This window comes from Taeniopygia guttata, chromosome 8 (genome assembly GCF_048771995.1).
Source record: "Taeniopygia guttata chromosome 8, bTaeGut7.mat, whole genome shotgun sequence".
Classification (NCBI taxonomy): domain Eukaryota; kingdom Metazoa; phylum Chordata; class Aves; order Passeriformes; family Estrildidae; genus Taeniopygia; species Taeniopygia guttata.
Genome location: NC_133033.1, coordinates 16,477,205 through 16,500,564, shown reverse-complemented (window position 1 = coordinate 16,500,564; position 23,360 = coordinate 16,477,205). Strand labels below are relative to the sequence as shown.

At 38.3% G+C, this 23,360-nt stretch overlaps 2 protein-coding genes across 6 annotated transcripts in view; one reads left to right on the top strand and one right to left on the bottom strand.

Moving 5' to 3' along the window:
- RPAP2 (RNA polymerase II associated protein 2) overlaps positions 1-20,382 on the bottom strand; it is a 35,260-nt gene extending 14,878 nt beyond the window's left edge. The window contains exons 1-11 of one of the 2 annotated variants that reach the window (XM_072932497.1): positions 20,313-20,382; positions 19,424-19,469; positions 18,548-18,662; positions 17,797-17,895; positions 16,678-16,743; positions 15,368-15,456; positions 13,178-13,213; positions 11,366-12,302; positions 10,957-11,051; positions 9,149-9,229; positions 2,945-3,013 (exon numbers count right to left, since the gene is read on the bottom strand). In XM_072932497.1, the coding sequence (XP_072788598.1) occupies positions 2,945-3,013; positions 9,149-9,229; positions 10,957-11,051; positions 11,366-12,302; positions 13,178-13,213; positions 15,368-15,456; positions 16,678-16,743; positions 17,797-17,895; positions 18,548-18,662; positions 19,424-19,469; positions 20,313-20,361 (1,682 nt within the window). In that variant the 5' untranslated portion in view covers positions 20,362-20,382. The remainder of the gene's footprint in view (positions 1-2,944; positions 3,014-9,148; positions 9,230-10,956; positions 11,052-11,365; positions 12,303-13,177; positions 13,214-15,367; positions 15,457-16,677; positions 16,744-17,796; positions 17,896-18,547; positions 18,663-19,423; positions 19,470-20,312) is intronic. The other variant, XM_041717792.2, reaches the window with a different exon arrangement.
- GLMN (glomulin, FKBP associated protein) overlaps positions 20,328-23,360 on the top strand; it is an 18,021-nt gene continuing 14,988 nt past the window's right edge. The window contains exons 1-3 of one of the 4 annotated variants that reach the window (XM_030278621.4): positions 20,328-20,469; positions 21,990-22,113; positions 22,579-22,704. In XM_030278621.4, coding sequence (XP_030134481.4) covers positions 22,048-22,113; positions 22,579-22,704 — 192 coding nt within the window. In that variant the 5' untranslated portion in view covers positions 20,328-20,469; positions 21,990-22,047. Of the gene's footprint in view, positions 20,780-21,989; positions 22,114-22,578; positions 22,705-23,360 lie in introns of all 4 variants that reach the window. The other 3 variants (XM_030278619.4, XM_030278622.4, XM_041717791.2) reach the window with 3 other exon arrangements.

Genomic DNA, 23,360 nt, shown 5'->3' with positions numbered 1-23,360 from the left:
TCACACTGTCCAGTTCCAGGCCCTTTATTTCAATGAATAAGAAGCCCAGTTTTCTTTCTTTTGTAGTCAGTAGACCCAAGGGCACATAAGTACTTTCATCAGCTTTTCAAGGATCTGCAGACTGGAAGTGCACCTAGGGTCTAATTTAAGCACCAAAATTAGGCATTAATGATATCCATCACAGTGTATCCTACAAAGAGTTAATAAGCACACTCAGAGGATAGCACAATCATATCATAATACACTGGAATCCAATACAGCCATAATGCTAACAGTTATTCTGTCCAGCACCTTACACAGAAAGGGTTGGGGCACTCTGAAAGTGCACTGTGAAGTTAAGTACACCAAGTCCTCAGCACACACTAGCCATATATGTTTGAGAAGGAAGTGGTGAGCCACAACATTGATGCACAAAATAGGGTGCAAGCAAAGTCCAACAGTTGCTACTTGAAACAAAACAACCTTGTCCTCTTTCATACAAAACAAAAAATACTTGAAATCTTAGATTTTTTTTGAGGTATACCTTGAAACCCATGCTCACTCTGCCCTCTTGCAATCCCTGCACCCTGAGATACCTGTAGTGTGGTGTGGCACATACCTGGAAAGAGCAAGCATTACCCACTACCAGGATGCTGCTTATGCAGCTTTACTGATTAGTGTTAGCAGTAAAATGGAATCAACAGAAATGTGATTTATATGTCATACCTATGTCTGAAGCCAGGTCAAGACCTGTGAATAAATGTGAAAAGTGTGGCTGAAGCTACTAAAGACTTGCTCTGACTCAGGTCCCACACAACTCTATGATCTAAATAACAGTAGATGTGCTACAATGTGCATAATGTCTCAGTACAACTAAGAGAGAAGACTTTAATAGGGTGTAATTCTTTTAATGAGAATAATTACCAATACATGACAGGTTCCTTGGCAGACTGCAGGTGGTGAGAAAGGGCCTGAGTGAGGAGCTGTGAGGGGCTGTCCTCATCCTCAGTACCCTTTCCCTGCACAATCCTGGCAGGACTAAATACTCAAGCTTTTCCAAATACTCAAGAATTTCCAAATAATTAAAGTTCTACTTTAATCTTTCTGGAAATAATGTAACATGCACAATCTTATTAGAGGAATCTTAACATTCTATCCCACCTGCATTCTTCCACATGCTCTCCTAAGAGGCAGCTGAGAGAAGTTGTTAAAAATCTCAAGATCATGAGCTTGCAAGAACCTTACAATAAGCAGAAATCAGCAGCGGTTTTATTTGATTTCACTAATATTATAAATAAAATCTAGTCTTTTAAATGATCTAATGTAATTAATTTCTCTAGGGATGGACCTTTAGTAAGCAAAGGTAAAAAGAGACGTGCTTCTCTGCTTATACTGACTACCACCAGGACTGCCTACTACTTGTATAACATTTTAAAGCAGCTGTAAAACAATCATTACTTATGTAAACATTTACAGCTCATCATATGCAGAGACAGCGACATATTTTAACTTCTGATCAAAAAGAGACACCATTTCCTTAGCTGTACAGAAACTACTTGAAAAATTCATAAGATCTGTTTCACAAATTACCAATTCAACCATAAGAATATATAGTAAAAATGACAAAAGATTTGTTCTTATAGTTGATAAAAAATTTATGCCAAGGCATTCAAGTAAAGTTACTTTCTGTGTTCTGATTTAATGAATCATTTGAGCGGTATCTGGCTGGGTGACACAGATGTAAGGCTCGCTGAAGCCTGCTCTAATGCCTGCTGGTACCATCTTCCTTGGGACAGCAGAGCCAGAACAATGTGTCAGACTGAAGTAATATCAAGGAAACTAAGTGCAGTGCTGGGCATGCCGTGAGGCTGGCCCACAATACTTCCTGACCTGTGAATGTCTCTAAGTACTTCTCTGTCCTACAGGCTCCAGTGACCCAGGAAGCCCAAAAGAAGCAGCAGCAGCACAGTCATGAACAGACTCGGAAATAAAGATTTTTGCAATCTCATAATTCAAGTTCAAGACATACAAAGGCTGATTGATGGTTTAACCCTAATGGAAGGCAGAGCCTGACACTGTGAAACCACCAGGGATTTCTTAAACATTTAACATTAGTTCACCTTTTAATACAAATTTGTCTGCTTAACACAGACTGCAAGATTTGTATCTTAAACTTCAGAAATGTACATGAATTTGCAAAATACTAATTAAAGAACTCACTTGATGCATATGAATACAGCTTTTATAGCTCATGCTTCTGTGTAGAAGCTTACTGAAAGACACTGTAATACAATCAGGCTTCCCATCAGGGAAATCATTGTAAAGAATTTAATTCTACAGTAAGTAAAACAAAGCTAAGGAGGACTGTAGGCACTGTAGTACTTAACAAACAAAGTACTTAACCTCATAAAAATAAAATACTGGGCTTGGGAGGAATTCTGCTAAAAGAGATTTCCCCTCTAAAGGAAGTTTGCTAGAATACTTATACCTATTTAGAAGCATGTCGCTTTAGAGAAATAATTTGAGTTTAATCATAAAAGTGAAAACTTCTAAGAAATTAGAAGCAAAATGAAAAATTAAAAGCCTAACAGTTATGCGAAATCCAAATAATACAATATACATGTCATTTTGTCCCAGTGTCAGAGAGGGAAAGAATGTATATCAGAAGCAAATGGAAGAAGGTGAATTATACTCCCACTTCATCTGGCAAGGCCTCTTTAAAACCCCCTAAAGCCCAGATTTACTTTTTTTTTAACATAAATTTGTCCATTGATAACATTTGATGCAAGGAGGACAATTCTGTTTTGTCAAGAAAATTTTGTTCATTTGCATGAAAGAAATATTTCTGTTGATTCCAGTTAGTTCCATTAAGTCTTTCTTTTCTTTTACCTGAAAATTACATCTTGTTCCAACACGCTAATAAGACAGTTGCACATAAGAATATTTGACATTAAAGGGTACTTACACAGATAACAGAACAATAGCAATGATAGTCCATTCAGGCATTTTGTGAATAATATTTCTGTTTGTTAACCTGAAAAATAATTTTAAAAACGTCAGTACATTTAAAAGTAAAAGCAAGCAGATTTTAACAGCTGAATTTTAAGTCTACCATTAATACACTGAGTTATAAAGAAGCAATTACATCTGGGCAATTCACCCGCTCTCAAGCTTCTGTCATCCTCTAAAGGAGGAACTGCAGAATTTCAAATGTCCTCTTTTATTTTATATGAAAGTGGGATGGGAAGACTGAACAGAGGCTATTTCTTTTAAATAGTCCTGGCTGCTGTGAGGGCCAGCTTTCACTCAAACCCCAAATTCTCCAGAACTGCACATGAGTTTGTGAAAAGATGGACATTCTTACACTTAGGTTCCCTCCTGCTGGCTTCAGAGTTCCTGTAAAACTGATGTGGACATAGACTGAATTTTATAAGGTGGCAGTGACAATTCTCTGATGATTCTTGTTTTTAAAATGGAAATCCAGAATTCTAACTTATGCAATGGGAGCCAGAGCAAATATAAGAGACATATAAATATAAATGAAGTGTGAATAAAGAACCACATGGGTGTCCAACTAAATTGCTGCTACATTGGATACCAGCTGACTCCTTTTGCTGAACTGCCTAAAAAAATAGATCTGCTTTAAGTCAAGTACTAATCTGTGTCACAACAATTCATCTGTGAATTGCTGTCTCAATTTAGGCATGACCCTTGGTCAAAACAAGCAATTTCATGGAAAAGTCACAGTCAAAAATGAAGCTGTGGCTATGCAGGCACTCAAAAGAGCCAGCAGAATTAACTGTATTCAGAAACATGGCACCATCCAACAGATAAACTGAGGGGCAAGTGCCTCCCTATGTTTGCTTCCTTCTTGCTTTCAGTTTCCCTTCCATGACCTTGTACAAATTCAGATCCAGAATGAAGATACCCACCCTGTCACTCATACCCACTCCTACAGGCACTGGTGAGGATAGTTCATTTCCAGCAAGCTCCTATCTGGCAACAAATTCAAATCCAGGGTTTTCTTCCTCAGTAAGATTACTTTTAAAAAAATTACTTTGGGCAAGTATATAGTTACCCAAAAGTAGTTCACCATTTCCTGTATATGCTTTTGGGCAAGTATATAGTTACCCAAAAAACCAAAAAAGGGTAAAATTTGAGAAAGCAGAACTATTTGTAGTTGTCATTGTTAAAATTCAAATTCTAATAAGTATCCCTAAAATTATTGTCAAAATGGTCATTAAAATATAGTTATCAGTAAGATCATTTATAGTATTTGTCTGCATTTCTCTATTTCAGAAAGATATTAAAAATTAATAAAATAAATTTGTAACGAACAAAGCAATATTATCCCATTTTTCTCCTCAAATCTTCAAGTTTTTAAACCAGAATAAGATATGGAAGCAATAATTACTCAAGTAGTGTTCCAACGAATCTGAATTTTGTTCAGTTATGAAAGGAAAAACAATGTTTTGCACTACATGCAAAGGAATTGTCAGATCAAACCAGAACCAAGAGTTGTGGCAACGACTGATTATATTTGCTATTGAAAGGTTCATTTTAGTAATTATTATTTGAAATACCTAATGGTATTAGCTGGTAACAAAGTTTGTACATGGTAAACTGTATATTTTTCTGGCTATGGAATAAGAGACAAAACAAAGGCTGAACATCTTGACTCAACACTGATGACAGTGATAAACACTACCAAGAAATGCCTGATGGAATCATCTTGACAGGCAATTCATATGTAACATTCCAGTTAATCTGTTATGATGAGACATAATGAAAGAGACAGCTCCAAGCCACCTGGGGAAACTCTGTCAAAGAGAGAAAGCAGCTTTATTTCAATGCTTTACAAGGAGTTATTATTGATTAGAGCAAAGGAAGGTGTCATTCTTGTACATAAACTGAGAGATGCAGTTATTTGTGTCAATTAACTCCTACTCAATGTTAGTATTGATTGGCAAGGTCTGAACACTAGTCATTGCCATCAATATGCTATTTCTGAAGGAGGTAGTCAGAAGACACAGATAACCAGCAGGACACAGCCGTGTGAATCTGCTGATGTACTACAGTCACTGCACTGAATGAACAGTCAGGCTTCTGCAACTGAGTAACCTCCCAGTACAACACCTGTCCTAAAACACTTGTGCAGCTGGGAAAAAGCCAGTTCAGAGAGATCAGAGTAAAGCAAGCAACCTACAGGTGTGAAGCCTTAAATAATAAGGAGCAGTGGAAGGGCAGTCACTTTCAAACAAGCTCTGTGTCAACACCAAGGCCTCTGAAGAGTGAAGTTTTCTGAAAACAGGGAACTGCAGGGCCGCTGTAAAAATGGTTCATTAATTCTTTGTCTTGCTTCTAGCCAAAACTGTTACTTCAGAACAATCCATGAAAGAGGTCACTAGATTTCTGTCCTAAAAATATAATGTGGAAATGTTAAAGCTGTACAAAACTTTGTGTGTGTGATTTTAGTTCTGCAGTGAAATCTTTTCTGTTAAAGAGTTTGGCCAAATTCTCCCTCACCTACCTAGAGAAAGAAAACAATATGCAACTTCCCAAAATGGAATGTGCCCACTTTCTTGGCCTGTGCAGGGCAGGATATGCAAGCTAGGAAAAGTTGGAGGATCTCAAATAGCTGTGTGGGTTGCTTAGTTGCTGGTCTGAAGGCCTTGTGGTTCTCTCTAGCAAGACATGCTGCAGCCACCCAGCAGGACCCACGAGGTTTTCGCACTGTGAGGGAGCCTGACTGAGCACACAGATCCAAGTGGCAGAAGCTTCCAGGATAAAGGACTAAAGAGCAAGATGCATAAAAATTCCATCTCAGATGACCTCCTGATAACTGACTAGTCCCCAGGCTGCAAAGCAAGGGTACTCCAATAGGGAAGTTGTAGGAATCCAGAGTAAATAAAAACAGTAAACCCAGCATCTTTGCAAATGCAGCAGTGTCTCCTTCCTACATCCAGAATCCCAGGTTTGAGCATATATAACTGCAGTTCAAGGACTGTCCATTCTGTAAATCTGCAAACTTGACTTCATGGCATTAGAATGCAAAGTTGTGAATTTGGGGGATCTCAGCTACCAGTATTTTTTCCAAAACTTGCACTAAGATGAGTGAAGTTTAACTAACCCAGGGCAGCACAGGCAAATACTGAAACATATATTGTTTTTTTTTTTTAGGTTTCAACTAGACCAATTTAACCATAAAAGACAGCTTTTCTACCTCCTGGGAAACAGCAACATATTTACATACTGTAATATCATTTAGTTTGATGACAACCAGCAAAAAAAGTTACTCTTTAACTTTAGGCTTCTCTTGAGAGAAGCCTAATTACTTGAGAAGACATCATTAACTTCTTGATACTCCCCTATTTCTACACAGAACTTTGTCTATGACCAAGTACTACGGATTGACTTGAAACCCAGAACTTAAAATTCCACTTAACAAGGGTAATACGTAAAATAGGTATAAATAAGTGTATATACCAGACAACATGATACATACTTAAAATCTAAAAGACTGTCTTGGACACATGATAAAATCAAATTGTAACAAGAAGTCTTGAACACATCTCACATCTGATTCATTGGTAGCGTTCAATGTCAATAATAAACTCCATAATGGGAATTAAAATACACGCAACCATAAAATACAGATGGAATCTCATTTTCAAAATGAAGTATTATGCCTTAAAAGAACCCAACCACACATTCAAAATTATTTATCCTCAATTTATATATAAGAAGCTAATTTTCTCTTGATCATTTAACGAAGTGCCCTTACACACTCTGGAGAATTATTTGACATCTCAGTTTTCGTAACAAAAGCTTACAGGCACTGAGGGACTTTGTTTGGGAAGAGCTCTAACCATTCTAAAATGTCTCTTGAGATCTCTCTAGTGTGTTTCTTAGCAGTGGTGATTGAATAAATGCTGCCCAAAGGAGGTTGAACTGCAAGTGTTCCTTTAAAAACCAATGGAGCTGAAAATTGTTGTTGCTTAGTTCACCACATGCTCTTTTACCCTTCTTCAGCTAAGCTCTACTACAGCCATGTGTTTTATCTACTACTCTTTATGGCAAGCTCTTCAGCCTGAAATATCTTCAGTACAAAAAACAGGAAAGAGCACGAGCATTTATCAATGCTTCTCCATTAAGCATTTGAACCACATTAACAAAGAAAGTAACGCTTGAATTTCTATACCCTGTAAATACAAATACCATTTAAAATTTATCCAAGTCTTCCTGCCAAAGCAGACTACTAATATTAAATAAACTTAAACCTACATACCAAACTGGAGATTCAAGCCTATGCCTTCATCTTAATATCCATGAGCTAGCTCTTGTGTACCAACAGACCCTTCCACATATTACTGATGATACAGTAATGCAAGACAGAAAAAGAGCCCAAAGGGTTTTTATTCTTCCCCACTTCCTGTATTTTTGTATTATTTTGCTATCAGTGACAACAAAACTCCAGTTGTTTTGAGATATATATATTAAAGCTTTTAATTTTCTTGTACAGCGCCCACAAATGTCTTCAACTATCCCCCAACCAGAATCCTGAATTTCTAAGCCGATCTTCACAGTAAGAGAACCCCAAGAAGTTGCTACCACTACCTTCAACTTAATTCCTAACAAAAACAACACAAAAATAAAACTCACTAAGTGTTATCTAAGAGATCAAAACAGATTAGGGGAGATCTTTAAGGGAGACCTTTAAATTATGATGAATTACTGCTGCATGAACCAGGTATTGGGTTAAAGTCCAAATAAATTTGATTTGGTTCTATTCTATAAACCCACGAGTGTGTATAGATATATATATACATGTATCTGTTTTAGAAGTCTATTTTGGTTTCAAGTCTCATTTGCTATAAACCACTGAAAGCTTTATATTCCTGTCCATTTTCTCTAACTAGCAAAAATAATTTAAAATAGAAGCTGTTTTTGAGAATTTCCGGGCCTTCTTAGATAATCTATGATAAAAAAATAGTTTGAAAGACACCAAATGTAGTTTCTCCAGATTTATCAATCCATAAGCTAAAGCGACTATTAAGCATTTAGACTGCAGAGCAATGAAACTGTTTTAAGACACAAAGATCTTACTCAAACAATAGGTATCTATACACTTTATGCAAAAACATTTTCACTGGTTTCAGTGGTGTTGTTAAAATAACAGGTGAGTCAGAACTTAAAAGACTGCAGTCACAGAAACCAATTCAAATAGTATAAATATATTTATTTAAAAGAGATCATTCACAGAGTTACCAGAAAGGAAGAGAGAATCTTCCACAGTAAGAAATCTTGCACAGAGATATCTGTGTTTTGGTGGCATCCTTCCAGACGTGGTGTAAATCATAAGAAATTGGGTACAGCTGGGTTTCTATTCACCAAATCCCAGATTCCTTGTGGCAAATGCTCCATGAATGAGTTTTGGAAAATTTACATGTAAACCTCATGCAGGTTGAGGATGTGGGGACATTTCAAGAGTGACAATGTTAGCAACTGCTACTGCTCTTTTTCTGACAATATTTGAGGATGCAGGACACAATCTAGGTCCAGGTTATGAAAGCTGTCTCCCAAAGAAAACCTAAAAATGTTCAGAGAAGTTACCATTCTGTTTTCCCTCCTTCTTTATCTCACTCTTTCCAAATACCGTCTTTAGTCCTACTGACTGAAGCAGAAACTTCACCTGTGGTGATGAAAGTGCTCACTAGATCTACTTCCCTTTGAAATTAGGAACAAGACAGATCCAACTGACTGACTCTAGAAGTTAGTGGTAAAAATTATTAATCAGATTAAAATCATTTAGCCCAGCTGCAGGGAGCAGCTTTTGCTAGAGCAAAAGAAAGGGACAGATCTCAGAAACTCACGCTTAATAGGAGGTGACGAGGTAGCAGAACCTTTAAAAGACGCACCAACATCCTCCAGAGACTACTGGCCTAGATTTTAAAAACCTACAAATACTCCTGGTGACCTAGTCACTGTCAGGAGCAGGGAAAGGGCTGACTTGTTAGTCCACAGGGAACACAGCATTACCTACATGAACACAAAGCAAAAGAAGTGCAAATCTGCAACAGGGCCCTCTCTGTGCCCAAATCACAAATCATTCAACAGTATGTTTAATTCATCAATTTATAAAAATCTCTAAGTAAAGACCAATACTCACCGGAAAGTTTTGACAAGATTTTTTAGCTCTGTGTAAACATCACTTGAAGCAATCTGAAGAGGGCCCAAAACTGCAGATAATCTAGAAGGCAAAAGACACCAGTCAATATACATTTTCCTCTCTTTCTCACTTCTTCTGAAGTAGGACTTCCACCAAAGCTTATCAAAGTTAGTAAAAAAGAAAAGAGATTTGACTTCTGTGCAGTAGATCAGGCCTGTAGTTTTCATTTCAGCTCTCTCTGTGCGCTGTTTGGGCCAACATCTTCACTTCACAACCACTTGTTTTTAAAAATAAGAAGCTCTAGTTCTGTGTGGATATGAAGATTTAAATACAGTTCTACTTACTAGTTTGACCTTTCAGTTCTGAAAAAGTATGCTTACAATTATGAGGATTAGAACTACAGGCCTTATACATTTTTTTAAGGTTTATATTTACTTGGCTCAAAAATAACAATACAAAAGGAAACTGCAAATCTAAATGAGGTATTCACACATAATATACCTGCTAACCTCAGACTCACACAGATGCAACAGAAATGTCAGTCCACTGTGAGCTTGACAGTTGAAATCTAGATGATAGTTACCAGAAAATTTCAAAAGAGAGAAAAAGACAGGATTCTTCTTTACTTATTTGTGCATAAAAAGGATAGACCACACAAACTGCACATCCTCTTTAACTAGTTGTCAGGATTCCCAAATGATGGAAATAACATCCTTTGTTTTTCACATTTAGGATTAAACTTTTGTCTCTATTTACTCTTTAAATAGTTAAAATTCTCTTGCATTTGCATATCCAGTGATTTGCATTTATATGCATATAACACATACTGCATCAGTATTCTGGAAGACTGCATGTTTTACAAAAACTGAACACAAGGATTCTTATGATGCTGGGCATATTCATTGCTTTATCACAATGAAAATGATCTCTTGATTGTGACAGAACAACTGCATCAGCTCAGGAAATTTAAAACAATCAACATTTACAGACAAGACACTTGGGGGATGGTGTGATTCCATGTTTGTGGCCTACCCACACATGGTGCAGGTAGAGAAAAACAGAAAGGATTTTCTTTTTATTTTGGCAGGGAGGAGGGGGTTGGTTGTGAGTTTTTTAAGTTAAAAAAAAGGCTTCTGCAAAACTTAGTTTGGCTAGGTAACACAAACTACAACGACAGAAAAGCAAATACCCCTACCAAAAACAACAGAATCATGACCTTTAAACACTCATTTATCTGCACTGCCTTGACAATGAGAATATTTTCAAGGTCCTCTCAACTTTGACAATTTAGTAATTCTAACAGCTACATCAGAAATGCCTTAATCTCTTTTGTGTGACTCCAAAGCCCTTTTATGTATATAAAGAAGGTCTGATGTTTGGAAAGTTTTAAGATCCAATTCTGAGGGCCTTTAGTGGTTGAAGTAGGGGCATCTGATACCAGCCATCCAAACATGCATTAGAAACTCTCTCTTTGTAAGACCTATGCTTAAACAATTACAAAGATTTGTTTACAACTAACAGTATGCTTAATGTACAAGACAAATATTTGAACTCTTCTCAATCAATTTCAATTTTCAGTCTAAACTTAAGCAGTTAGTAACTACAAACATTGCAAACCGGCACCAGCAACTGTACTACAGCTGACCTTTGCAGAAATAAGTAAGTCCTTTAGGGCAATAATGGGTTTAAGTTATGACTAGGGCCACCTAGAAAGAGCCAGGCCTATCCTTGGATGTGTTTGTTACTTCAAACAATGAATAAGGAATACCAACTTCAGACTGACATTCACGGAAGTATAGGGTACTTACGCTTTTCTCAGTTTTTCAAGGACAATTCGCTTCCTAATCTGCATTTGTGCATTTGAATCAACAAGTGGGAAGGTGAGATCTTCCTGTTGATCATCCTGCATTAGACAAGAAACTTTCACAGCTACAACCTAGTGTTTAACTGAAGGCAGTACATCAAAAAAGTCACAAATAATCAATAAATATTTAAGCATTAAATAACTCTTACCTATGAAAAAGACCAACCCCGAACTACTTTTTAATGGGCAGACACTTGCATAATCTGATGCAACATACAGTATGCAGCTAACGGAATTTTCTCTTTCTCCGTGTGAGATATTTATCTACTTATGATAGCAGAAACAAAGTACTAATTCTTTGAAGGTCTATTCGGGCTTCATACAACCTCCACACTGTTACACCAGACCCTTACTTTGTCTTTGCTTGGATGTTCCCCTGCTTGCGCTTGTGTCGCTGCCTCTTCAGCCAAGATGCACCTTCCTTTATAGAACTCTTTTACTCGGAGTTCTAGGAACTCTGTTTCTTCTTTTAACTTTTCGTAACTAGGCAGAGGCTTAACTATTCCACCTGAGCTTGTGAAAGGTAAGGAGTAGTTCAAACTGTTTTCAGACTCCTCTACACCAACAGTGTTGAGATCATCAGCTGTATCTAAGTCATCCTCATCAAGTTCTTCAGTCTCCTGGTTGACAGATGCTATGCACTCTGCTGAGCACAAAGAAGTATAGTTTGGGCCATAGAGAAATTTTAAAGTTTCCTCAGTTCTCCATTCCATAAGTGTTTGCCTAAGCACTTCTAGTAAACTGCCTTTGGAATTAACTGGATGCCTCAGTTCAGGGTTTTTATGTTCCATTGACTTAGCTAGTGTTCTTTTAAGATGTTCTGCTCCTCTTTTGCTCACACCTAGAAAAACTATCTCTGATCCACATGTATTTTCAAAGATTTCTGAAGCACTTGATTTCCCAGGAGCAGTATTGTCTGAAGGTGGTGCAGTTACTTCATCATGAACAGAGAAAGCATGCCTTTCTTCCTGAGTGTCTAATTTACAATGAGACAGCTGTTCAGTGGCTTCTAGTACATCTGCATCTTCAGTTTTAGAGCTGGTATGGACTTTCTGAGCATGCTTCTTTTTGAGGATGCTTTTTCTGTGCAATTGCTGTGCAAAACTGGCTGAACTTGACTGACTTCCTGGTAGGACAGAAGAAATAAATCCTTGCTCAGTATCAGTACTGCTGTCACTGGCTGTGTCATGAGAACCAGATTCACATGGATCTGAAGATATCCTAGGATTTTCAATGTCAGATGCTTTAATCACTTCATCACGTAGTTTCACCTCTTCTCCAGACTGTCCACTACAATAAAAAACACAAGTCATCAGTGAAATAAGAAATGGCTTTTATCTTCAATAGCTTTTCATCCTCATGTAAGAATGATAAACAAAGCATTTGCCCCCTTATAGCAGAAGTGTAATTTTTTACTTTAAGAATCATAAGTGCTCTTCTAAAAGTCTTCTTGAACTCTAAGAGTTGCACTATTCTATAATCAAAATGACAAGTATAGAGACTATTTAGAGACATGAGTTATCAGCTTATGATTGGTAGTTAGAAAAGAAGAGTATAAACAAGATATTATTAAAGACAGCACAACAATGTCAGACTTAGCATCATGAAGAGTGCAATTTTAAAATTAAGACAGGCATGTTAACATATATAGGAAAATAGTACCCTTAAATCAGGCTTAAATCAGGGTTAAGCTGAGCTGTTTCAGCATATATAAGTTTGCCACCTAATGGCAACGTGTTGCAAAAGAAAACAAACAGAAAGGTGCGCAAGGCACAGTGAGGTACAGCGAGATGACAGAGTAGTGTGATTTCTTTTTGGCTCATATAGACCTTTTAGATTAAGAAGTACAGAAGCTTTCATCACATATAATTGGCACAATTTTCTTTATAAAGAATAGATGGCATAAAATATTCAAAGTACAAACAGTGTATTTGTTTCAGATTTCAACAGGCTCAATTAAGACACACAATCCAAGAGCAGCTGTACAGTAAATCATACAGATCAAATTTGCTGGGTTAGAATCACAAAGGAAAAAACCTTTGCATAGGTTCTGGTAAGGTCTTTTTTATAACACAACAAATCAAAGATCCCCTTTGTGTCTGCTATGATGCTAAAATTTCTAGCTATAAGTGCATCTAACAAAAAAAAGGAATTGTTCAGTGTACCTCCGTCCCTCCTTCAGCAGCTCTATGTCTGGTGGTCTGGAAAAAGAAGACAGAATGAACATTTTCCTGCTAAATCTAATCTCTTGAAATACACATAAATACAAAAAGAATTGACTTTGGAAGGGGCATCTGAGGATCATCTACTCCAACACCCTCTGTTCAAAGCAAAGCTAGCAAGAGCAGGTTTGTGCACGTGTTCAGGGAACGTGACTCGTGTGCCTGCAGCACAAGGCTGTTACAGTGAACAATTTAACACAGTCACCAAGTCACACAAAGGCTTGTCAGAAAGGACCTCTGGAAGGCTCTAGTCTGATCTCCTGCCTGAAATGTAATTCTCACCAGCACTAGGTTAGGTCAGCCACAAATTCATGAAGTTTAAATCTTGAAAACCTCCAAACATGGAAATTTCAAAATATTGCCGAGTATCCTGTTTCATTCCACCGTAACCTTAGTACAATATTTTTCCAAATGTCCAACCTTAACCATTCATGTGATTATGTGTGGCCATCAACCAAGAATAGTTTGACTTTGTAATCCTTCTAAGTTTTTTCAGCTAGTTTTACACTGTTTTCAGATCTATTCTTCAAGCAAGTGAACATGCCATGATCTTCATAGATCATAAAGTTCCTGTAGTAAAGACAATTCTGGGCTATTTACAGGAAAATGTACCAATTAATGTAAAATACAAATATTCATGATTTTTTACTTATTTTAAATTTTACTTTATTAAAAACTAGGCTATCAAGTTATATTTTTTTAAAGAAAACTGTTTTCAAAGGCTTACAGAAACTAAAAATGTTACTAAACAAATTCTGACGAGTTTCTTTCCAAAGCCCTACTTGCAATTAATCTACTTCGGTTCTGAGGCAGCTTGGCAGTCCTATTCCTCTTATCCAATACCAAATGTTAAAAATCTCACGTATCCTATGACTGAAAGAAAACCTTTTAAACAGGCACTAAATGCAAGTCAGTGTACTAACGTATGTAAAAGACCTTGCAGGAAAGCTGTGTCACTCATATCAATAAACTAAATTTGGAAACTAAAGGTGATAACAGAGTGATTTATATTACTAGCTCCATATAATTCTTATGTGGAATTTTAAGTGGAGGTTGCAGTCTTTTCTGTCAAAGGAATTTCAAATATTCCAGCATGTCAGTGTGTATTGGTGTGTGCACATGTATGTGCTTGTGCAAAGAGGTGTAGCTAACCAATAACTATCTGGGAGTTTGTTTGTTTTTTGAAAATACCGCCTCTCCACTAGCACCCAGAATAAATAATTAACTATGTCAGGCATAAAAGAACTATACACTTTTTATGTGAAGAATAAAGGGAAATTTTAGAAACAGTTTTCTTAAAGACAGCAAAACAATACCTCAAAAGCACTGGTAAACTTAAACTTTTAATAACGAGTCTGGTTTTACCTACTAGAATACTTCCGATCTGATGAGGCTGCTCTAAAGCTCTTCTGTCATTGATCATATATTTCATATGACACATATAACTCCAGCTAGTTTCTTTTGTTGAAACCCAGGAGACTATGAGAAACAGTGTCCTGGAGAATGACAGCTGAGTAAATTTGCTGAACATTCTCTATGCCAGTCTTTGTTGTTCAACAGTGACACCCATTGGCTCCACTGACTATTTGCAAACCCATGTTTCCTAAGATGGGAGCGTGGACTGCATACTGTTCCAAAATGTGTATTGCAGGAAGAACAAGAAATGGCCAATCAGAAATTTAGACTGGATATAAAACCTCTTTGTGTTATAGACTGCTTTCAGATGCAAGCATTCATTGCCTAAGCTTAAGATCAATGCTAAGTGCTATGCTAAAATTAGAAATCTCTTGTAACAGTGTAAGATTATTCCAACCTGTTTGTAAAAATTCAATCCTAGTCAGTCCATTTTAAAGTTAATCGGAGTTAACTATTATTTCTGACTAGTCTGCCCTCTAAACTAACATGGTCACGTCTGCTAAGTAGATGAGAGTAGTACTGAACCAGGCCAATTACTGTAATCTATACAGCTACAACACTTTTAAAACAGACACCATGCTAAGCTAACATGTTAACATCAGCTACCTCTGCTTCAGCCAAATCATTTTGATGTGCTGCAGTTCTTAATTACCACTGCAGACACATAGAGAAATAGTATTCTCAAAAGGTGTAACGAATGTATAGGATTATACTTACTTTTCTTCTTCTCTCATCCACACTGGACTTTTGGAAATTTGAGCTTCAAAATATTTAGATGCTCTATAGCAAAAGTTGCTGCAAAAGCACTGGCAATGAGAGAAAGCAAGAACAACTAAGGCAAACTTTAATACATAGAAAGGTACAAAAGTAATTTATTTTAATGTCTGTAAAATTAAGTAGCAATAAATGTTTCTTTTCAAGCCTGTGGCCAGGTTTTTAGCACACCTGAGAAACCAGCCTATCAAATAGGTCTATCCCCTTCTGCACAAGCCACATTTAGCTGCTTCTTTCCTCTCCATTGTTCTGCTTCCTGCACTTTTATTACACACTGAGAAGCAAACCAGTGTTGGATTCTGTATAATAATAATAATTTTAAAAAAACCCAACAAATCAAACTGTTCAAAGAGGAACCCATAACCCAATATGTTGTTCATACACTTTGAAAGACATACAATAAAATTCAGATGTTTAATAATGAAAATTTTGGCTAGCAACAGAACCCACTATTTTGTAATACTTAGAACAACACCTAAAAATCTGCAGCATCTTTGAAAAATTGATTTGCAAACCTGCATTACAAGGGAAGAACATAAAGTATCCCACATCTTATTGGAGTCTTGCCTGATTGCTCATGAAAGCAATTACTAAAATTTTGTGTATCCCAGAGTTTTAATCAGAGGAAAGGAATGCATACTAGTGACACTGAAGAAATTTGTTCTGTAACTGGAAACATTTATGTTACAATTTAGTGTCTACGTGCTTGTAGGTGATTGTGTATCCTGTGAAATGGCAAAGATGACTTTTATGCAACCACCTGTGAACATGCTTCCAGAAAGAAACATTTTGTGAAGAGTTAAGTTTTATGTTGAAAAGTCCTCAAAAGAGAAACCTAAATGTTCCCCAAAAAAGAACACTAAGGGATATGTAATATGTAACTTGTACTACATTACTGCAGACTTCAGTGATTGAAAAGGATGTGCAGCTTGACTCTACTGATTATGCTGAAGCAAAATAAAGAACACTTCACAAATGCCTTTAACAGAGCAGCTGTGTGACATTCAAACGGCTATCCAAGTAAAATTTTCCATCTTGCATTTAAACTTTGAAAACACATATATTTTGTCTCACCAAAGATATCATCTAGGAAGTGAAATGCACAAAAAATTTCAACAGTTTGTGAAAATCTTTTTAATAAGAACCAAACATATTTGCCTGTGAATCAAGCCATTATATGAATGCTGTTACAAAATGCATTTTTTGATGTTGCCACCATTAAACACATTCTAGAAATACACTTGTTACCATACCTTTCTTTCAGTGATATCATAAACTCTGTTCGTTTTTGTTGAAATTCTGTACTTCTGCTTTGGCACCTAAAATAATATAGTTTCATCAGCAAGACTGTCAGTTCCATCATGACTACAGAGAAAACTTCATTCTTAATTCATGTATTTGGGTATGTGCAAAATATTCTATTTAACTGAAATGCATACTATAACCACCTTTTCTCTCAGTTCTTCTGATGTTGCACCTTCTCAGATGTAAGAATGGCAGTTTATCTTTAATCATACACATCTCATTAGACAGTAAAAGGTAGCTCCACAGCTGTAAGAAAACCAGTGCTGAACATAAAACAATGGAGCTGTTATGGCAGAAGCTTTCCTCATGAGTAAGTGCTGCGCAATTACAGACAGGGCCTTCCTTAATCCAGATCTATTTATATCATATGAGACTGAACTGTCAGACCCGAACCACTACCCAGACAAACCCAGATGAACTTATGCAAACTGTAACAGTTTTGAAATGAACATCTGTGCAAAGAGATGAAGTCCAAAATAGTAAATTGTTTTGTACATGAGTAGAATGTTTTTAGATGTTTTAATGTGTAGCACTGGTATTACATCACAGGTTATCTAACTGACCTCCGAGTTCTGCTTAAGCTCTCATGCATCGTACCTAAAGAGGGGTGACTTTCAAATTGACATAGTTGACATACATTTTCATAGCAGATATATATGCATTCACATAATAACATCCCTCCGATGCATTGTTTTTTCACTTTAATCCTTCTCACAGACATCTGTTGCTACACTGACAGAAGAACAAGATTTCAAAGTTTTTCCATTCACAAAGGAAGGCCATGAAGCCACCACTCGTTCATCTTTATGCCTGTCAGAACAGATACCTGGATTGTGATTCTGATCATGCAGTTACTGATTCTGGCATACAAGAACTGCTGTCTACTGATGAAATTTCACCTTTCACTTCAGAAGGATTATACTGAAATGGAATTATATAATGCCTGACTCCTTACTTGACAGTAATCTGTGCTTAATATTCCAAGTTTAAAATTAAAAAGAAATGCAAGACAATAAAAAATTGTGAAAACGTTCCTTTGATAACAGCATTAAGGAAAAGCAACTTACATTTTCCAGTCTCTTCTGACATAGAGGATAACCACACAGTTTGATGATAGATCGCTCATCAACAACATCTTTATAGTGAGATGGAGTAATACTTTTTCCCTAAAATGACAAGAAAATAATTCAACAACAGATAGTAGAAAACTTGCCAGTTTTTGTACTTAAAACATCTCTGAAGCATATAAATATCTTAAGTTTTATAACAGCTATCTATTAAGTTTAATAAACAACATTGAGAACCTACACAGTAGAAAAGGTAAAAGGGTAAAGAGGGAAGGAAAACAGACCTGGGCATTTCTTTTTTGCATATACAAAACCTTCACATTTTTGCCTCTATTTACATGTTGTGTACACCTATTAATCAGCCTATTTACAACCTTAACAAGAATAATCATCATACCATTCCAGCAAAACTCTGTTGCCAGATAACTGTGGTGCTTTATAGAGTCTTTGTGTAAATTTACAGACAGTATGATGCAAACCTAAATTTTTACAGTTCATCTGTCAGTCCAGAACCACAGAGGTATCAACAAAGGCTCTGATAAAGGAGTGAGGATCCATTAAAGTACACAGTCCTGCAAAACTAGGGCATGTTTTCACTGCAGAACCCTTAAAAATATGGAGACTGTTATCAGAGCTGGTAGAAGAAGGAATCAATGGTTTGGCTATTTTAAACTGCAGCAAAGTATTCCAAAATCTGTTAAAAAAGTACTACACTAAGATACAAAACAGTAGAAAAACTTGCAACACCTACACAATTTAGAAGGAACTCTTCAGTAATGTCCTCTTCCAGGAGCTGCTCAACAATAGACAATGCTTTTTTCTCACATTCAATCTTCTTTCTCAGTGCAGCCTCCAGAGCTGCTTTCCTGTAACAGAACAGAAACTGAATGATACAGAGGGCAGATTTCCATAAACAATTTCCCAATAGTATTTTTATCTTTTTTTCTGAAATACAGCTTACATTTTTTTGTATCACACCATGTTGGCCAAACAAAGCAACAAGTAACTGGACTAGTAATTCTGTTACTACAAAAGGTTATGTATTTAATATTGGTGTGCTTTATTTGCTGGTCAAAAAAAGTATTGACTCTTACTGTACTGCAATGCACTCCCCAAATTTTCTTGCAAGAGGGAAATCCAGAACTGGCTGAACAAAGAACCTGGGACAATTTATGGGGTGTTGTCAGGAAAAAAGGAACTATGTAACACATGAAGAATGGGAAGAAAAAAAGAACTAGGACATGACTGAGTGTAAGGTTACAAGGTAAAGGAAGGAAAAAATAAACAAATACCTCCTCCTGACTGTTTTTTTAACGTAAATAATTATAAATGGCAGAAGTTATGTAAAGAAGTTAAGACAGCAAAAAGCAAGCACTACAGGCTAAGGAAATACAGTTTTGGACATTAGATTACAAACTTTTAGTATATTAAGCCATACTCAGATGTGCATGCTGTTAGAAGTTACACAGCACCTCTCCAAACATGTCCTACATGATGCTGATGCTGGTGATTTACTGAAGTTAATCGTGGTACTCTGAGAAAGCAAAGCCTCTGCAGCACAGAGACTGCAATTTCAAAGTGAGCCAAAACAACACAAATAGCTCATATTATTCCTCAGAAATTATACCTTTGAGCAGCATCTTCATTTTTCTGAGCAGCTGAATGCTTATTTCCTAAGAATCAAATATACAGATATCGAAATTAGTGTACTTGCTTAACAGCAGATGTTGAACCTGAAAAATATGAAAACCTCTAAACTGTAAGCACAACAAAGATAATTTCTTATTATTGCTTTTGATGGCTGTGATTTCAGTAAGCTGGTATTCAGCAACCAGACACACTTTAAAAGTGTGAAAACAGACAGGCTCAACGCTTCTCATACTCTCATTCACCACGTTCTGTATACACAAAAAAGGGAAAACATTCTGACAATGATGTTGTGCCAGCCACACCCCCCGTCTCTCTGTACCCAGCCGGTAAAGCCCAGTTTTACCCCGGCACCCCACAGCTGCCCCCAGGGCAGGGCTGTGCTCGGGGCCAGGTCCAAGGCCTGACACAGAGCCGCTCCCGCCGCGCTCGGTGCCGCCCGGGACGCCGCCTGACCCAGCTTCCGACGCGGGCGTCCCGCGCAGCCGCCCCCCTCACACAAGGGCAACAGGCAGGGACACACCGGGCTGTCACCCTGGCCAGGACGCAGCGCCCCGGGCAGGGCTCAGCGCCCTGACAGCACGACCGCCGTCACAGCCCGTCCCCGACGCTCAGAGCCGCCGGCCCGGCCCCTCACAGCCCGAGGGGACGGCAGGTCCTGGCCTCGCCCCGTCCGGTCCACCGCTCATCGCGGCCCCGCACCCGGCCCGGCAGAGCCCCGCGGAGCCCCACAGAGCCGACCTCGGGCCGCGCTCCCCTCGGCACGGCGGCTTGGGCGACTCCGCCGCTGTGCCGGTCTAGGGGCACAGGGAGAGCCCAACGCGCGGCCGGGGGGGAGCGGGGGCTGGCGCGCGGACCCTGGCGCCCACCTGCGCGCCGCCGGCGGGACTTGCCCGTCCCGGCCGCCATCATCGCCATCAGCGCCGCTCCGCCCGCCGACCTCTCACCCGGGGCGGAGCCGCTGCCGCGGCGGGGCCGGGAGAGGCGGCGGCGCGGAGCTGAGGGCTTCCTCTGGCAGGGGCTGAGGTGAGGGGAGGCGGTGCCGTGCCCTTGTGATTTTTAATTCAGCCGTGTGTTACAGGCTTTAGCTGGCAGCCTTTTCGTCCCATCCTGGGTGTTGTACCGCCCAGAGAAGGGGCTGGGATATCTGTTTATTAGAAGAGAGTTTGGTGAGTATTAATAGAACGTTTCACATGATTCGGATGCTGCTCACTTGCCGCTGAAACCTTCTAAAAGATTCAGTTGGATTAAGTATTAAGGCCGGAGACCATCTGCGAGCTCAGCCAGTAAATCCCTGCAACACGGTGGGTGCCTGGGACGCGTTTCAAGGCTGTAAGTACGTTGTCAAGTTACTGAGGGCTGGTGTTCGAAAGTATGTTAAATTGTTTTGGCGGGATTAGTAACGTTCTGTAAAATTATGAGCTTAAATAGTACAACATGTGGTAAGAAAGTACGTGGTAATGATCTGGTTAAAATGACAGGCTAGAAAGGGTGGGTTTCAGTGGCATGCAGGTGTCAGAATGGGCCGTGAAGAATAGGAAGTGAGTTGTTTATTCTTTGAATAGAGAAGGTGGCACACAGATGCCTTTTAAGCTTTTGTGAGTTGTCGCCTTTTGTGAACGTCTAGATAGGTTCGTTGTCTGTGTGTTGTCTCATTTAGGTGTGCTGGCATTTGGCCAGCGTCAACCCACCACTTTAGGTAAAACTAAGAAGAAAGGCTCCGGACATTGCATGGAGATGCCTGTGTTTTGATGAACAGTTGCCTAATTAACCAGGTGTAGGGGTAATTGACAGTCATAGTGATCATATAGCCAGGTTTAGGCCCATGGCATTACTTAAAACCATAAAGATCATGACTGCTGCTATGATATATCACATGGGATAACGAGGCTTGATTGTATTTGTAATTCATGGTCCTGGCTACAGAAAACTTGGTACATACTTGACATTACTCAAGTCTATAACTTTATTGTTTTTAGCAAGAAAGCTTTAAATTTTAATACCTAGAGGTAAAAGGCCACTGAACTAGTCCCACATACACACTAGAAAGAAATAAGTGAAGCTACATATGTAATATTGACTGGACTGTTGATATAAACAAGCATAGTGTTTGGATCAGTGCCTTTACATCCCGGATATCAGGTTAGTGTGTTCCAGTCAGGGCTGAGCAGAAGCTCCTCTGGTCAGAATAGTCACAGAAAATGTAGTGTGTCATGGGTGTGCCTGCCTGGCGTGCAGTGAGCCCAGACTTGCTCTGTGTTAGCTGCAGTTTTCCATGTATGTGCCTGCAGTAATCACTGAAACCTTCACACTTCTTAAGATGACCCAGATAGTACTTGAAAAATTGTTTCCCTGTACATAGAATGCAGGTTGTTTCCTGGCTGTAATACTGTTTCCTGCAAATATGGGGAGTAGAATAATATAGCATACACTTAGTAAAAATGAATTTTCCCTTATTTTCTAATTACGTAGTCTTAATATTTGTCTAGATTGTTCTTGTTCCTCCATTAACTTTTTTTTTTTTTGATAATGTGATTATTTTTCAGCCTCTGTTTTAAATCCGTGTGATATAATACTGCCCTCTTTAATTTATAATAAATTTTCATGCCGGAAGAGCACAGTCCAACTATAATGGCAGTTGATGAACTTCAAGCCATAATACAAAGATGTGTAAGTAGTTTTCCTTCCTTAGAAGTAACAAGTGTCAGTAGTGTGAGTTTCTTTTCATATATTAGAATTAAAGCCAAAATGACCTCAAAGAACAAGTCCACTGTTAGTAGAACTCTTCATGGGGCAGCTAAGTTGAGCCTCCATGTCTCATTGCCTTCTCTGTGGTGCTTATCCCAAGATGCTTGATTATTTCTGCTTCTTGGAGAAGGAAGTGTTCTTGTACCTAGGAACAAAAGCTGGTAGTTGTAGAAAACACATCTTCCAAACAGCAAGCTGTAGTCTAGACTTAGTGCAATTGAAATACTGCCTTGTCTTCTGTAGTAACTTGGTAGCTTTTTTAGTATGTTAAAAATGTATAAAAGTTACAATTATATTACATCTAATTTTGAAATGAAAGCGTGGATTTTCTTATTTCTTAATTGACTTTGATAAGTATGAGGTTAAACATTCATATTTTCTTTCTAGCAAATTCTGGAAGAAGCTGATTTCAAAGGAGAAGATTTTAATCTGTTTCAGGTAGCAGGTCAGAAATGTTTGGAAGATGGATATGCAGCTCAGTTATTAGAAGTAATTCAAAATGAGAAAAACAAGGTGAGTTTAAGTTTGCACTACATAGTAGTGTTTATTAACATCATTAAATATAAAACTGCTTATTAAGAGGGGAAAGCTACTTTCTCTGTGGAGCAAGGCTGTACATAAGAGTAGCTAATAAGTTGTCCTGTGTTAAGTGCCCATTATTCTCTATTTAGGTATCTTACAGAAACCCAAGTCATGGTAATCTTAACAAAACCATTAATAACTCTTCTGTGAGTGAAGCAAAGAGAAAAGGATGCAGAAAAGCATAATTAGGAGAAAGTGACATGTCCCACTTCCACAGGATGGGGATTTCAGATGGTGTACTGGATCTGGCTGGCATGGAGTTGGCTTCATGGCACCCTGCATAGTGCTGTGTTTTAGATTTGTGACCAAAAAGGTGCTGATAATACATCAGTGTTTCAACTACTGCTGATCAATGCTTGTGCAGCATCAAGGCCTTCTCCCTTTCTAACTCTGCTTACAGTAAGCAGGGAATTTGGGAGGAGACACAGCTGGGACAGCTGATGCAAAGCAGTGAGATACTCCACAGCATACAACATTGTGCTCAGCAGTAAAGACGTGGTTGGGGACCCATTCCAAAGTAGCTGTTGTTTGGAGGCTGGCTGGGCATTGGTCTCAATCTACATCATTCCCTGTCATGCTCTGCTGTC